The sequence below is a fragment of the Hyla sarda genome, chromosome 7, assembly GCF_029499605.1.
Source record: "Hyla sarda isolate aHylSar1 chromosome 7, aHylSar1.hap1, whole genome shotgun sequence".
Classification (NCBI taxonomy): domain Eukaryota; kingdom Metazoa; phylum Chordata; class Amphibia; order Anura; family Hylidae; genus Hyla; species Hyla sarda.
This window is the reverse complement of record NC_079195.1, coordinates 232,982,505-233,000,002: the sequence shown is the minus strand read 5'-3', so window position 1 is coordinate 233,000,002 and position 17,498 is coordinate 232,982,505. Positions and strand designations below refer to the sequence as shown.

General features: G+C 48.0%; 2 protein-coding genes across 4 annotated transcripts in view; one reads left to right on the top strand and one right to left on the bottom strand.

The window, feature by feature from the left end:
* Positions 1–5,143, bottom strand: part of IPP (intracisternal A particle-promoted polypeptide) — a 25,878-nt gene extending 20,735 nt beyond the window's left edge. Inside the window, exon 1 of one of the 3 annotated variants that reach the window (XM_056533084.1) lies at positions 5,026–5,143. The gene's annotated coding sequence lies outside the window, so the exon portion shown is untranslated. Of the gene's footprint in view, positions 1–4,921 lie in introns of all 3 variants that reach the window. The other 2 variants (XM_056533082.1, XM_056533083.1) reach the window with 2 other exon arrangements.
* A 13-nt stretch (positions 5,144–5,156) lies between these two features.
* DPH2 (diphthamide biosynthesis 2) lies at positions 5,157–16,734 on the top strand. The gene is made up of 7 exons (XM_056533085.1): positions 5,157–5,282; positions 7,176–7,342; positions 8,069–8,181; positions 10,219–10,439; positions 12,639–13,271; positions 14,749–14,940; positions 16,441–16,734. The coding sequence occupies exons 2-7, from the start codon at positions 7,184–7,186 to the stop codon at positions 16,563–16,565; spliced, it is 1,443 nt and encodes a 480-aa protein (XP_056389060.1). The 5' UTR covers positions 5,157–5,282; positions 7,176–7,183; the 3' UTR covers positions 16,566–16,734.
* Positions 16,735–17,498: the final 764 nt, after the last annotated feature.

Sequence of the window (17,498 nt, the reverse complement as noted above, 5' to 3'; positions counted from 1 at the left end):
AAAAATTGACAAGTTTTTACTTTTGGAAGACATCAGAGGGCTTCAAAGTTCCGCAGCAATTTTCCAATTTTTCTCAAGATTTTCAAAATCTTAATTTTTCAGGGCCCAGTTCAGGTTGGAAGTGGATTTTAAGGATCTTCATATTAGAAATACCCCATAAATGACCCCATTATAAAAACTGCACCCCCCAAAGTATTCAAAATGACATTCAGTAAGTGTTTTAACCCTTTAGGTGTTTCACAGGAATAGCAGCAAAGTGAAGGAGAAAATTCTAAATCTTCATTTTTTACACTCGCATTTTCTTGTAGACCCAATTTTTTTATTTTTACAAGGGGTAAAAGGAGAGAAATCACCCTAAAATTTGTAACTCAATTTCTCTCGAGTAAGGAAATACCTCATATGCGTATGTAAAATGTTCGGTGGGCGCAGTAGAGGGCTCAGAAGGGAAGGAGCGACAATGGGATTTTGGAGAGTGAGTTTTTCTGAAAGGGTTTTTGGGGGGCATGTCCCATTTAGGAAGCCCCTATGGTGCCAGAACAGTGGACCCCCCCCCACATGTGACCCCATTTTGGAAACTATACCCCTCATGGAATGTAATAAGGGGTGCAGTGAGCATTTACACCCCACTGGCGTTTGACAGATATTTGAAACGGTGGACTGTGCAAATCAAAAATTTTATTTTTCATTTTCACAGACCACTGTTCCAAAAATCTGTCATACACCAGTGGGGTGTAAATGCTCACTGCACCCCTTATTACATTCCGTGAGGGGTGTAGTTTCCAAAATGGGGTCACATATGGATATTTATTGTTTTGCGTTTGTCAGAACTGCTGTAACAATCAGCCACCCCTGTGCAAATCGCCTCAAATGTACATGGTGCACTCTCCCTTCTGGGCCTTGTTGTGCGCCCCCAGAGCACTTTGCGCCCACATATGGGGTATCTCCGTACTCAGGAGAAATTGCGTTACAAATTTAGAGGGTCTTTTTTCCCTTTTACCTCTTGTGAAAATGAAAAGTATAGGGCAACACCAGCATGTCAGTGTAAAAAATTTATTTTTTTACACTAACATGCTGGTGTAGACCCCAACTTCACCTTTTCATAAGGGGTTAAAGAAGAAAAAGCCCCCCAAAATTTGTAAGGCAATTTCTCCCGAGTACGGCGATACTCCATATGTGTCCCAAAACTGTTGCCCTGAAATACGACAGGGCTCCAAAGTGAGAGAGCGCCATGCGCATTTGAGGCCTGAATTAGGGATTTGCATAGGGGTGGACATAGGGGTATTCTACGCCAGTGATTCTCAAACAGGGTGCCTCCAGCTGTTACAAAACTCCCAGCATGCCTGGACAGTCAATGGCTGTCCGGCAATACTGGGAGTTATTATTTTGCAACAGCTGGAGGCTCCGTTTTGGAAACAGTAGCGTACCAGACGTTTTTCATTTTTTGGGGGGAGGGGGGCTGTGTAGGGGTATGTGTATATGTAGTGTTTTTTACTTTTTATTTTAGGTTAGTGTTAGTGTAGTGTAGTGTTTTTAGGGTACAGTCACATGGGCAGAGGTTCACAGCAAGTTTGCCGCTGGAAGTTTGAGCTGCAGCGCAAAATTTGCGCCATCTCAAACTTGCAGCACTCACTGTAAACCTCCGCCCATGTGAGTGTACCCTGTACATTCACATTGGGGGGAGGGGGCAAACATCCAGCTGTTGCAAACTCCGAGCATGCCCTTTGGCTGTCCGTGCATGCTGGGAGTTGTAGTTTTGCAACAGCTGGAGGAACACTGGTTTGGAAACACTAAGTTATGTAATAAACTTTCAAGTGTTTTGCAACCAAACTTAGTGTTTCCAAACCAGTGTGCCTCCAGCTGTTGCAAAACTACAACTCCCAGCATGCATGGTCTGTCAGTGCATGCTGGGAGTTATAGTTTTGCAACAATTGCAACAGCTGGAGGCACTGAGGTAGGAAACGGACAATGTTTCCCAACTAGTGTGCCTCCAGATGTTGCAAAACTACAACTCCCAGCATGCCCAGACTGCCAAGGCATGCTGGAAGTTGTAGTTCGGCAATATCTGAAGGATCAGATGTTGCTGAACTACAACTTCCAGCATGCCTGGGCAGTCTGGGCATGCTGGGAGTTGTAGTTTTGCAACATCTGGAGGTCCACAGTTTGGAGACCACTGTATAATGGTCTCCAATCTGTGCTCTTCCAGATGTTAGAGAACTACAACTCCCAGCATGCCTGGACAGACTGAGCATGCTGAGATTTGTAGTTTTGCAACATCTGGAAGAGCACAGATTGGAGACCATTATACAGTGGTCTCCAAACTGTGGACCTCCAGATGTTGCAAAACTACAACTCCCAGCATGCCCAGAAAGCCAAAGGCTGTCTGGGCATGCTGGGAGTTGCAGTTTTGAAACTCTCAGAGGCAGCAGTGAGATCGCTTTACGGCGATCTCACTGCTGCCAATGAAGATGCCGCACTGCTGCCGGAAACTCACCTCCGGGACGCAGCGCAGCCAGGACCGCACCGAGGACGTCGGGACCGCACGGAGGACGCCGGGACCGCTCGGGACACCGCTCCGACGGGTAAGTGACGCCGGGGGACGGGACAGGGACACTTAGCAGAGCGGTGTGTGTCCCGATCCCCGTGATCGGAACTCACACACCGCGCTGCTAAGTATTTTCATAGCGAAACGCTGCTATCAGCTAGTCAGATTTGACCAGCTGATAGCAGCGATCGCTGGGGGGGGGTGGGGGACAAAACCCCCCGTGGTCGCACGGTAAGATGGCTGGCTATCAGTGATAGCCACCATCTTTCCGGGCGCTGCGGGATGCCGCGAGTAGCGGCAGTAATGTCCATGACGTACCTGTATGTCATGGGTCGGGAACACCTTGCCACCCATGACGTACAGGTATGTCATAGGTCGGGAAGGGGTTAATATAAGTGTTATCCAGCACTTCAGAACTTTTCCCTTATCCCAGTGATTCCGGGCATGCTGGGAGTTGTAGTTCTGCCACAGTTAAGAGTAAACATTGCGCCGTCACATACAGGTGGTCAGGGCTGGTGTGGGATTTGTACAATTTTGTGCAACTTTTCATTAGTCGCAGATGATAAATCTGGCGCCATAATATGCGCCGTGAAACCACGCCCACTTTGTCCACTAAACACGCCCACTGGTGCACACACGGAAATGTCATGTACGCTGGCAGAATGTCACATAATAAATACAGATCCCGGGTCTGACCATTTGTGTCCCCCCCCCCCCTCCCATAGCATTTACCGCCCCCCCCTTAGTATTTACCCCCCTCCCATAGTATTTACCGCCCCCCCTTAGTATTTATCGCCCTCCCATAGTATTTACCTCCCTCCCATAGTATTAACCTCCCTCCCATAGTATTAACCTCCCTCCCATAGTATTAACCTCCCTCCCATAGTATTTACCTCCCTCCCATAGTATTTACCTCCCTCCCATAGTATTAACCTCACTCCCATAGTATTAACCTCACTCCCATAGTATTTACCTCCCTCCCATAGTATTTATCGCTCTCCCATAGTATTTACCTCACTCCCATAGTATTTACCTCACTCCCATAGTATTTACCTCACTCCCATAGTATTTACCTCACTCCCATAGTATTTACCTCCCTCCCATAGTATTTACCTCCCTCCCATAGTATTTACCTCCCTCCCATAGTATTTACCGCCCTCCCATAATATTTACCGCCCTCCCATAGTATTTACCTCCCTCCCATAGTATTTACCTCCCTCCCATAGTATTTACCTCACTCCCATAGTATTTACCTCCCTCCCATAGTATTTACCTCCCTCCCATAGTATTTACCTCCCTCCCATAGTATTTACCCCCTCCCATAGTAATGACTGTCTCCCATAGTATTTACCCCCCATAGTATTTACCGCCCTCCCATTGTATTTACCTCCCTCCCATAGTATTTACCTCCCTCCCATAGTATTTACCCCCTCCCATAGTAATGACTGTCTCCCATAGTATTTACCCCCCATAGTATTTACCGCCCTCCCATAGTATTTACCTCCCTCCCATAGTATTTACCTCACTCCCATAGTATTTACCTCCCTCCCATAGTATTTACCTCCCTCCCATGGTATTTATCGCTCTCCCATAGTATTTACCTCACTCCCATAGTATTTACCTCACTCCCATAGTATTTACCTCACTCCCATAGTATTTACCTCACTCCCATAGTATTTACCTCACTCCCATAGTATTTACCTCACTCCCATAGTATTTACCTCCCTCCCATAGTATTTACCTCCCTCCCATAGTATTTACCTCCCTCCCATAGTATTTACCGCCCTCCCATAGTATTTACCGCCCTCCCATAATATTTACCGCCCTCCCATAGTATTTACCTCCCTCCCATAGTATTTACCTCCCTCCCATAGTATTTACCTCCCTCCCATAGTATTTACCTCACTCCCATAGTATTTACCTCCCTCCCATAGTATTTACCTCCCTCCCATAGTATTTACCTCCCTCCCATAGTATTTACCCCCTCCCATAGTAATGACTGTCTCCCATAGTATTTACCCCCCATAGTATTTACCGCCCTCCCATTGTATTTACCTCCCTCCCATAGTATTTACCTCCCTCCCATAGTATTTACCCCCTCCCATAGTAATGACTGTCTCCCATAGTATTTACCCCCCATAGTATTTACCGCCCTCCCATAGTATTTACCTCCCTCCCATAGTATTTACCTCACTCCCATAGTATTTACCTCCCTCCCATAGTATTTACCTCCCTCCCATAGTATTTACCTCCCTCCCATAGTAATGACTGTCTCCCAAAGCATTTACCCCCCATAGTATTTACCCCCCTCCCATATTATTTACCTCCTTTTAGTATTTACCCCCCTCTCATAGTATTTATCCTCCTCTTAGTATTTACCCCTCCTGGAGGTTATTGGGGAGTTTGTTGTTATATTACATCTATGAAGCGAATGGAGGCTGAGGCCACTGGGGGGCGCTGTGCTGTATCCGGGGAGATATTACCGGGAGTCCCGTCCGTCCGGTGTCCTGTCATCTCCTCAGTCCTGGCAGGCAGAAGCAATCAATAGCTGAGCGCGTCCATGGCCCTTGGATTGATTGCTTCTGCCTGCGGGTCTGTTGTGGTGACGTCATGACGTTTACGTTTTGTCTTACTGGTCGGTGCGGGCGGCCATGTTGGAGGTGGCGGGGAGAGTTCCAGGAGCCCATGTGTTACCGGTTCTGGCTGTACGGACCCTGATCCCCGGATCCCGGGCCCCCAGGTCGGTCACTCTCATACAATGGCCGGGAGGACACTTATCCCTGTGCTTTCTTACTGATCATATAGTCAGGTGGTCACCTCCTGAGACCCTCTGTGCTGCTGTAGACCCTGTCAGTGACCCCCCCCCCCCCTCGTGAGACCCTCTGTGCTGCTGTGGACCCTGTCAGTGACCCCCCCCCCCCTCCTGAGACCCTCTGTGCTGCTGTGGACCCTGTCAGTGACCCCCTCCCCCTCCTGAGACCCTCTGTGCTGCTGTAGACCCTGTCAGTGACCCCCCTCCTGAGACCCTCTGTGCTGCTGTAGACCCTGTCAGTGACCCCCCCCCTCCTGAGACCCTCTGTGCTGCTGTAGACCCTGTCAGTGACCCCCCCCTCCTGAGACCCTCTGTGCTGCTGTAGACCCTGTCAGTGACCCCCCCCCTCCTGAGACCCTCTGTGCTGCTGTAGACCCTGTCAGTGACCCCCTCCCCTCCTGAGACTCTTTGTGCTGCTGTAGACCCTGTCAGTGACCCCCCCCCCCTGAGACCCTCTTTGCTGTTGTAGACCCTGTCAGTGACCCCCCCTCCTCCTGAGACCCTCTTTGCTGTTGTAGACCCTGTCAGTGACCCCCCTCCTGAGACCCTCTGTGCTGCTGTAGACCCTGTCAGTGACCCCCCCCTCCCCTCCTGAGACCCTCTGTGCTGCTGTAGACCCTGTCAGTGACCCCCCCTCCCCCCTGAGACCCTCTGTGCTGCTGTAGACCCTGTCAGTGACCCCCCCTCCCTCCTGAGACCCTCTGTGCTGCTGTAGACCCTGTCAGTGACCCCCCTCCCCCTGAGACCCTCTGTGCTGCTGTAGACCCTGTCAGTGACCCCCCCCCTCCCCTCCTGAGACCCTCTGTGCTGCTGTAGACCCTGTCAGTGACCCCTCCCCCTCCTGAGACCCTCTGTGCTGCTGTAGACCCTGTCAGTGACCCCTCCCCCTCCTGAGACCCTCTGTGCTGCTGTAGACCCTGTCAGTGACCCCCCCCCTCCTGAGACCCTCTGTGTTGCTGTAGACCCTGTCAGTGACCCCCTCCCCCTCCCCCTCCTGAGACCCTCTGTGCTGCTGTAGACCCTGTCAGTGACCCCCCCTCCTGAGACCCTCTGTGCTGCTGTAGACCCTGTCAGTAACCCCCCCTCCCCTCCTGAGACCCTCTGTGCTGCTGTAGACCCTGTCAGTGACCCCTCCCCCTCCTGAGACCCTCTGTGCTGCTGTAGACCCTGTCAGTGACCCCCTCCCCCTCCTGAGACCCTCTGTGCTGCTGTAGACCCTGTCAGTGACCCCCCCCCCCCGAGACCCTCTGTGCTGCTGTAGACCCTGTCAGTGACCCCCCCTCCTGAGACCCTCTGTGCTGCTATGGACCATGTCAGTGACCCCTCCCCCTCCTGAGACCCTCTGTGCTGCTGTAGACCCTGTCAGTGACCCCCCCTCCTGAGACCCTCTGTGCTGCTATGGACCATGTCAGTGACCCCTCCCCCTCCTGAGACCCTCTGTGCTGCTGTAGACCCTGTCAGTGACCCCCCCCCCCTCCCCTCCTGAGACCCTCTGTGCTGCTGTGGACCCTGTCAGTGACCCCCTCCCCCTCTGAGACCCTCTGTGCTGCTGTGGACCCTGTCAGTGACCCCCCCCCTCCTGAGACCCTCTGTGCTGCTGTAGACCCTGTCAGTGACCCCCCTCCCCCCCTGAGACCCTCTGTGCTGCTGTGGACCCTGTCAGTGACCCCTCCCCCCTGAGACCCTCTGTGCTGCTGTGGACCCTGTCAGTGACCCTCCCCCTCCTGAGACCCTCTGTGCTGCTGTGGACCCTGTCAGTGACCCCCCACCTCTGAGACCCTCTGTGCTGCTGTTCCTTACACCTCTGTGTTCTTCCCGCAGGCCGTGAGATGACGAGCGCCCTGTTTAGCAGCGATGGCGCAGACGTCATCCGGCGGGAGCTGATTCCTCCGGATCCCGGTGATCATGTGACTGCTGACGCTACACCCGACGATGATTACGAAATTCAGAGGAGCGTCGACTTTATTAAGAAAAAGGCGGCAAAAAAGGTGAGAAAGGCGACTGCGTCTGGTGATGTGTTATACAGGTAGAATCATCAGCGGGATCCGGGCGGAGCGCCCCTTTATCTCTATGATCACATTGCGTCTCCCATCATGGGAGGAGCTAAAAAGTGACCAGAGGGTGATGGGTGATAACACCGGCCAGTGCTGCCCCCTAGAGGACGCTGTGTCCGGGGTTCCTACTATGGTGACCGCTATAATCGGTGAATGGAAACGGACCAACATCCAGCCTACACAGCAGAGGGTTTGTTACAGTGTCTCAGTTTGTGATAATCTTCCTGAACTCTGACCCCAGTCTATTCCCTGGATGTAAATGACGCTTCTTATTCACTGACAGCAAGCGGAGATCCTAACTTGTAATGAATCTAAGCACATGGTGCAGAACGTTTCCTACTATAACAGCGCTCTCCAAACTGTGCCACAAAACTACAACTCCCAGCATGCTCAGACAGCCGATGGTTGTCCACAGGGCATGCTGGGAGTTGTAGTTTAGAAACCGTTTGGAGAGTGACAGGGCTGAGACCAATGCAAAAGGGCTTAGCAAAACTACAACTCCCAGCATGCCCGGACAGCCGTTGGCTGTCCGGGCATGCTGGGAGTTGTAGTTTTGCAACATCTGGAGGTCCGCAGTTTGGAAACCACTGATCTGTAATGTCTCAGCCTCTTTTTATGGAGCACTCCTTTAATCCTGTCTCCTCTCCCCTCCCCCTCTAGGTGGCGCTGCAGTTTCCGGATGATCTCCTCGTCGTCTCTGTCACAGTTGCCAGAAAACTGGAGGAAGCTTCAGGGGCCAAAGTCTACATCCTTGGGGACACAACTTATGGCAGGTGAGGGGCGCCACGTCTTATGGGGGCAAATGATGATGGTTAACCCCTGACTGCCTGAGTTCGGCTGTATAAACTACATCGGAAGTCGTCCGGGATCAGAGATAACTCAAATTACCGCTTTTAAAGGCGCATTCCAGGCCAAAACTTTTTTTTATATATATCAACTGGCTCCGGAAAGTTAAACAGATTTGTAAATGACTTCTATTAAAAAATCCTTCCAATAGTTATTAGCTTCTGAAGTTGAGTTGTTGTTTTCTGTCTAACTGCTCTCTGATGACTCATCCCGGGAGCTGTGCAGTTCCTATGGGGATATTCTCCCATCATGCACAGCTCCCGGGACGTGACATCATCATTGAGCAGTTATACAGAAAACTTCAGAAGCTAATAACTATTGGAAGGATTAAGATTTTTTAATAGAAGTCATTTACAAATCTGTTTAACTTTCCAAAGCCAGTTGAGATATATATATATATATATATATATATATATATATAAAGGTTTTGCCTGGAATACCCCTTTGATCAGCGGTCTCCAAACTGTGCACTTCCAGCTGTTGCAAAACTACAACTCCCAGCATATATGTCACAGGTCCGTAAAAAGGAAGATAAAAAAAAAAAGGTTATAGGGTTCTTTTATTTTATTCTCAGTATAGTTTTTTTTTTATAACAAAATCTGCAGGAGTTAGACCCAACTCCTGCAGATTTTGTTATAAAAAAAAAAAAAAAAACTAATCGCACTGACCCGCAAAGAAAAGGTAATTTTTTTTTTTTTTACCGGTCAGTGAACACCATGAAAAGGAAACACAAAAATAAAACTAGGATAATTACCTCCGACCCCCCCCCCCCCCCTTCAATTTTTTTTTTTAAATAATTATTAATTACATAAATATTTTTTTTATTAAATATATAAAAAAATAATTATTAAATATATAACTATTTTCTTTATTAAATATATAAATATTTTTTACATTTTTCCAGTTAAATCTATAAAATATTCTTAAATGGTCACTCTCATTAAAACTAATTTTTGCTATTGCAAATCTTTCTAATGTACTATGTTTTATTTGTGTTTAAAAAAGCTGCCACTAGGTGTCTCCATACTTGTCCAGAGCACATTCCCCCCCCCCCCCCCCCCATTTCTTGCAAAGACTTTAGACTCCTGCTGGCCTGGCAGAAGTCCAAAATCAGGAAATGCTGAGGGAGGTGTGTGCAGCCTTAGCCAATCATAGCTCATCTCACACTGAACTGCTCTGGGCTGTGTGTAGCAGAGTGAGGGAGGAAGTTCTCCCCTGTATGGCTTCAGATGATGTCACACCTGCTGGGGAACGCCCCTTCCCAGTCTGTGAATCTGACTGAGCAGAAAATACAGAGCAATATCAAGGTAGAAAACTAAAAAATAATGAAAATAAAGGCCGGGGGTGGTTTATCATGATGGGGGGGCAGTGAACCTGGGGATATTACAACATTTAAAGGGGTACTCCATTGGAAAATATAAATTTTTAAACAGATTTGTAAATTACTTCTATTTTAAATTTTTAATCCTTCCAGTACTTATCAGCTGCTGTATGCTCCACAGGAAGTTCTCTTCTTTCTGAATTTCCTTTCTGTCTGACCACAGTGCTCTCTGCTGACACCTCTGTCCATTTTACAAACTGACCAGAGCAGGAGCAAATTCCCCTAGAAAATCTATCCTTCTCTTAAAAATTCCTAAAATGGACAGAGGTGTCAGCAGAGAGCACTGTGGTCAGACATAAAGGAAATTCAAAAAGAAGAGAACTTCCTGTGGCGCATACAGCAGCTGATAAGTACTGGAAGGATTCCAAATTTTAAATAGAAGTAATTTACAAATCTGTTTAACTTTCTGGCAGCAGTTGATAAAAAAATAAAATGCAAAATGTTTTCCGGTGGAGTACCCCTTTAACAAGATCATGAGATGTCAGACACCCCCCATTACCCTGGTCACAGTATATCAGTGTGTTGGGGCGGTTATGGCGGTCAGTCTGGCGTTTACGCTTTTCCGTTTCCTCTTATGTTGCAGCTGCTGTGTGGACGAGGTGGCGGCAGAACATGTCGGCGCTGACGCCCTCATTCATTACGGACGAGCCTGTCTGAGCCCCTGCCGGCGACTTCCTGTCACTTACGTATTTGGACGTAAAGCTGTGGATGTGGATCTCTGTGCCGAGGCTTTCCGCAACTTGTTCCCTGATGGCGACGCTCCGGTCGTAGTCTTCAGTGATGTCGTGTACGATCACATTCTAGGTACGTTCGCACACCATTCCCCGCGCCGCAGCATCATGTGACCCATAAGGTCTATAATGGGCGGTCGCTGTGTATTCTGATGCTATACATCCTGGCTCCTGCAGGTGGCGCTGTTGTCTATGGGTTTTCTCTTGTAATAAGATCTTTGTTGAGCAGCCGCCCAACCTGTGGCTCTCAAGCTGTTATAAAACGACTACTCACATTATCCCACGATGGGAGTTGTAGTTGACAACTGATAGAAAGCCACAGGTTGGGGAAATAATGTTATAGACCCTTGGTCCCCAAATTGTGGACCTGCAGCTATTGCAAAACTACAACTCCCAGCATACCCAGACAGCCAACCTGGGAGTTGTAGTTTTGCAAGAGCTGATGACACCCTGGTTGGGAGACACTATTCTATTCCTTCATCCTGAATTCTTGCAGCCATAGGTCTCCAAATTGTGGACCACCAGCTGTTTCAAAACTACAACTCCCAGCATGCCCGGACAGCCGTTGGCTGTCCGGGCATGCTGGGAGTTTAGTTTTGAAACAGCTGTAGGCACCCTGGTTAGGACACACTTTTCTACACCTTCACAGGGGTGTGGAAATTTAATTAAAAAACTACTTTTCCACGGGACTAAAACGGAGCAAAATCTACTTGTCCCTCATGACGATCCACTTGTCCGGCCAATTTTCGCTTTTGCGCTCTCATTTCTTCCTCCTCGCCCTATAATAGCCATAACTACCTACTATAATGATACCTTTTAAATTTTTCAATAACATATTCTCCGAACCAAAAAAAAAAAAAAATAATAATATGTATATATATATATATATATATATATATATATATATATATATATATATATATATATATACACACATACATATACCGGTATATATATATATCTGTGAAGTGAAATTGAAATAGTAAAAGATAATTTAGCAGATTTGGTGGTTTTCTTTTCTGCGCCATTTACCTTGTGGTTGAGGTAACAGGTTAGTTTCATACTTTAGGCCGCCTGATTACAGCGATAACAGATTTGTATAGTTTCCGTCATGTTTTACAAATTTATAAAAAATTTTGAACTTTTTTGAATTTTTTTTTAATGACATTTTTTGACCCCTGTATTATTTTTTTTCCCCATACCAGGCTGTATGAGGGGTAATTTTTTTTGCGCCATAATCAGTTTTTTGTATCGGTACCATTTTGCTATTGATCTGACTTCTTAATCGCTCGTTAACTTTTATTTTTTCTGGGATATTATAAAAATTGCAATTCTGTGGTTTATTATTTTTTATTTTTTTTTATTTTTTTTTAACATTTTGGTCATTTACCATAGGGGATACATAATGTTATATTTGAATAGTTTGTACAATTCCGCACACAGCGATACTAAATATGTTTATTTTGATTATGTTTACATGTTTTTATATAGGAAAAGGGAGTGATTTGAAGTTTTAACATGGAAGGGGTTATTGTGTGTCTTTTAAACTTTTATTAAAACTTTTTTGTTTTGTTTTACACTTTATTAGACTTTTAGGAGGAATCATTAGATTCCTCATACAGATCAATAGAGTTCTATTGAACTCCATTGATCTGTGTGCTCTGCGATCCATTGATAGAGCCTGGTCCAGCCAGGATCTATCAATGACAGAGCCACCGGACAGCATGGAAGCAGCGGTAAGCCCTCCATGATCACACTGTGGGGGTTGGGGAGCGATCCACCCCACTAGCCCACCCGGGAGCATTCACATGTCCCTTTAGACGTCGCTGTCAGCTTTGACAGCGGCAATCTAAAGGGTTAATAGTCAGCCACGGCAATTGCCGCATGCTGGGTGTTAGCGTCGGCCCCCGGCTACTGAGAACAGTACTGAGCACGAGTCGGGAGCCGCTCCATACAGACTGCGGAGCGCCGCCGAGCTTGTCAGGTACGGCCCTGCTGGCCCAGAACAGGACTAAGGGCCGGAAAAATTCACCTACCCGGTGCCCGGAACTGCATGTCCCGGGCACCGGGCGATAGGAATTCCACATCCCTGCTTCATTCTCAACTCATTTAGCCCTAGTTCTCCAAATTGGGGACCAGCAGGTGTTGCAAAACTACAACTCCCAGCATGCCCGGACAGCAAACATGCTGGAAGTTGTAGTTTTGCAACAGCTGGAGGTCACTGTAATAGACGATTGTAATAAGCGTCTTTGTTGTTCTTTTCTTTTCGCAGGGCAGCTGGAAATGCGTCTTAAAGCGACTTTTCCCCGCGCCATCTTTTCTAAACTGTCCTGGCAGGAGGAGGCGCCCTCTACTGGTGAGGTTTATAAGTTCGGCAGGAAGTTCTCTCCTGACCCCAGTCTCTGGCCGGACGGCTACAGCTTCTTCTTTGTGGGCGGTGAAGGGGCGACGCTCAGTAACCTCCTCCTGACATGGCCGCACTGCGCCTTCTTCAGCTTCAACCCCGCGACCAATGAGTCCAGGAGGGAAGGCGTCCACGTCAACCGGGCGCTCATGAAGCGCTTCTACCTGATAGAGAGGGCGCGGGACGCCCAGGTGGTGGGGATACTGGTGGGCACTCTGGGGGTCTCCGATTACCTTTCCGCCCTGTCGCACCTGAAGAGCCTTATCCGCCGGGCCGGGAAGAAGAGCTACATGTTGTCTATGGGGAAGCCCAACCCGGCCAAGCTGGCCAACTTCCCGGAGGTGGACATCTTCGTCCTGGTGGCCTGTCCCGAAAACTCTCTGCTGGACTCCTCGGAGTTCTACCGCCCGATCGTCACCCTGGATGAGATGGAGGTGGCCTGTAATCCGGCGCGAGAGTGGGGCGGCCGATGCATCACCGACTTCCGAGAATTACTGCCAGGTGGGTGGTATCAATTTATTATTGGGGGTGGGGCTGACCACTGGGACCCAGTCCCATCCTGAGTGACTGCAGCGCTAAATCCATACTGCAGGGTTTCCCAACCAGGGTGCCTCCAGCTGTTGCAAAACTGCAACTCCCAGCATGCCCAGACAGCCGTTGGCTGTCTGGGCATGCTGAGAGTTGTAGTCTTGCAACAGCTGGAGGCACCCTACTTGGGAAATGCTGGTCTAGTGATAAAGTTCATACACCCAAGAGACTCCAAAACACAATGCAGCAAGGCCGGAGTCACAATCTGTGTTTTAAAGGGGTACTCCGGTGGAAAACTTTATTTAATTTTTTTTATTTATGTATTTTTTAAATCAACTGGTGCCAGAAAGTTAAACAGATTTGTAAATTACTTCTATTAAAAAAAATCTTAATCCTTCCAGTACTTATTAGGTGCTGAATACTACAGAGGAAATTATTTTCTTTTTGGAACACAGAGCTCTCTGCTGACATCACGAGCACAGTGCTCTCTGCTGACATCTCTGTCCATTTTAGGAACTGTCCAGAGTGGGATAAAATCCCCATAGCAAACATATGATGCTCTGGACGGTTCCTAAAATGCACAGAGGTGTCAGCAGAGAGCACTCTGTTCGTGATGTCAGCAGAGAGCTCTGTGTTCCAAAAAGAAAATAATTTCCTCTGTAGTATTCAGCAGCTAATAAGTACTGGAAGGATTAAGATTTTTTTTAATAGAAGTAATTTACAAATCGGTTTAACTTTCTGGCACCAGTTGATTAAAAAAATTAAATAAAATACATTTCCACCGGAGTACCCCTTTAAAGGAGCAGTGCTGCAGTGTAAAGCTCACAGGAGAAAAGGGAGAAGCAGCTTATTTTTAAAGGGGTACTCCGGTCTAAAATATGCCCAGCAGAGGTGAGTGAAATTAGTGTTAGGGTCCCATCCAAAATGAGGCCACCTCTGTGTGGTGGACGGGGGACACATTTTGATCAAAAAATGCGCTAAGAGCCTCCATTTTTTTGACCAAGAGTGCTGCTGCAATCCTTCTTTAGATTTGTAAATTACTTATATTAAAAAATCTTAACCCTTCCAGTACTTATCAGCTGCTGTATGCTCCACAGGAAGTTGTGTAGTTCTTTCCAGTCTGACCACAGTGCTCTCTGCTGACACCTCTCTCCATTTTAGGAACTGTCCAGTGCAGGAGCAAATCCCCATAGCAAACCTCTCCTGCTCTGGACAGTTCCTGACATGGACACAGGTGTCAGCAGAGAGCACTGTGGTCAGACAGGAAAGAACTACACAACTTCCTGTGGAGCATACAGCAGCCAAGTACTGGAAGGATTAAGATTTTTAAATAGAAGTAGTTTAAAAATGTGTTTTAACTTTCTGGCACCAGTTGATTAAAAAAAAAAAATGTTTTCCACCAGAGTACCCCTTTAAGTGTGTGTGTTCTTCCCACGTGGTGACGTTGCAGGTGGTCCAGCTCATGTGGCGTTCCCGAAGATTAACCCTGAAGATGCTGAACGGACAGATGTCTCCCTGATCACGGGGGAGCTGAGGTCTTTACTATTCTTATCATCCGCGGAGAAAGGATCAGAGGAGGAGCCCAGGACGTCCCTGGTACAAAGGAACAGCACTACTGCAGTGGCGGAGCTGGGACCTGCAGGTGAGGGGCGGCCATCTTGCTATATCATGTGGTTCAAGTGGAGAACATGACAATGCAGATTGTGCTGAGACGAGACTATGGCCTCAGAGTGTCCCAGCAGCTTCTCCTCCCTTTTATATCTCTACATTGTTTATCCCCTTAAAGCAGTGTTTTCCAACCCGGGGGCCTCCAGCTGTTTCAAAACTACAACTCCCAGCATGCCCAGACAGTCAAAGGCCAATATAATACACAAATTCCATCACAATTGTATATGCTGCACCCGGTGGTCATAAGCGGTACTGCTTCCATTAGCGGTACACACAATAGCTGTTGCCCCTCCCTCTAGAACAGTATTTCCCTACCCGGGGGGCTCCAGCTGTTGCAAAACTACAACTCCCAGCATTCCAGGACAGCCAACGTTTTTCAAGAGCTGGAGGCCTCCTGGTTGGGAAACACTGCCTTAATAACACGACCAATTATCATTTTAGCATTTTCATTTTTCCCTTCTCACCTTTTTTATTTTTATTCTATGTCCGTGATTCCCAGTTTATCACTTTTGTTTTATTAAAAAAATAATTATAATTTTTTTCTATAAATATGCTAAAAATTGCCCAATTCTGACCCTATAATCTTTCCATGTTTCTGTCTACAGCGCTCCGTTTTTGTTGGGCCATGATCTGTAGTTTTTATCGATACCATTGGAGTAGAACAGGTTTTTTTTTTTTTGCTTTTTTTTTAATGGTTTTTTTAATTTGTATATATATATAAAAATATAAAATCAATTCTGGTGTTTAGTATTTTTTACTTCAATTATGCCGCTCACCACATTATCAATAACATTATATTTTAATAGCTTGGACATTTCCACATGTGAAACCAAATACTTTTCCGGATAACAAATACGTTTATTTAAGTTTTTTTTTTTACTCTTTTGGGCTAGAAAAGATGGGTTATTAACATTTTTACTAAGGGGAGGGGATCCATTATATTAAAAATAAAAATGTATTGCACCTATATTCCCTCTAAAGAACTTTTATAAGCATTCAGTAGATTGCTTATACTGATTAATGTTGTCCTATTGTATAACACTGATCAGTTAGAGCCTGCCTGATGCAGTCTGTGTCAGCAGATGTAATATGGCAGGCATGGAGGTCTAGTAAAGGCCTCCGACTGCCATAGTGAGCGATCGGCGCCCTGCAATCATGTTGCAGGTGTGCCGATCGGGTACCTGACAGGAGCGGCACTTGTCATTTAGCCTTTTAAATGCAGTGGTCACTATTGATCAGGGCATTTAAGGGGTTAAATTACATCCATTGGCGTGATCACTGATGATGCCGTCTATGAAGCCCATTTAATTTTCTGTTAGAACATACCCGCCAAACATGCCTATGTTATACTTCCATCACCTCCAGAGCTGCACTCCTAATTCTGCTGTTTCATTACGTCTGCATGGCGCTGACATCCCATAGTATCGTGCTGTAGTTTTTCGGCCTCTAACCTCTTCCTCGATTTCTTCTTCAGCATCTTTCCTGTCTTCCCGGAGCTGGCATGGACTGGACAAGGCTCTAGGACAGACGCCGGTGGTGAGAGCCGTGGAGGGGCGGAGAGGGATCGCTATAGCCTATGAGGATGAAGTGAACGGCTGATGGGAGTAGTAGTGCTCACCGCCTCGATGGACGTGATAAGGATTCTCTGTGACCGGTGCCATGTGTGCAGGGAGGTTGTCACACACAGGGGATGCGGGGAGGTTGTGACACACAGGGGATGCGGGGAGGTTGTCACACACAGGGGATGCGGGGAGGTTGTCACACACAGGGGATGCGGGGAGGTTGTGACACACAGGGGATGCGGGGAGGTTGTGACACACAGGGGATGCGGGGAGGTTGTCACACACAGGGGATGCGGGGAGGTTGTCACACACAGGGGATGCGGGGAGGTTGTGACACACAGGGGATGCGGGGAGGTTGTGACACACAGGGGATGCGGGGAGGTTGTGACACACAGGGGATGCGGGGAGGTTGTGACACACAGGGGATGCGGGGAGGTTGTGACACACAGGGGATGCGGGGAGGTTGTGACACATGGGATGCGGGGAGGTTGTCACACACACGGGGGATGCGGGGAGGTTGTCACACACACGGGGGATGCGGGGAGGTTGTCACACGCACGGGGGGATGCGGGGAGGTTGTCACACGCACGGGGGATGCGGGGAGGTTGTGACACGCACGGGGGATGCGGGGAGGTTGTGACACGCACGGGGGATGCGGGGTGGTTGTGACACATGGGATGCGGGGAGGTTGTGACACACACGGGGGATGCGGGGAGGTTGTCACACCCACGGGGGATGCGGGGAGGTTGTGACACACACGGGGGATGCGGGGAGGTTGTGACACACACGGGGGATGCGGGGAGGTTGTGACACACACGGGGGATGCGGGGAGGTTGTGACACACACGGGGGATGCGGGGAGGTTGTGACACACACGGGGGATGCGGGGAGGTTGTGACACACACGGGGGATGCGGGGAGGTTGTCACACACACGGGGGATGCGGGGAGGTTGTGACACATGGGATGCAGG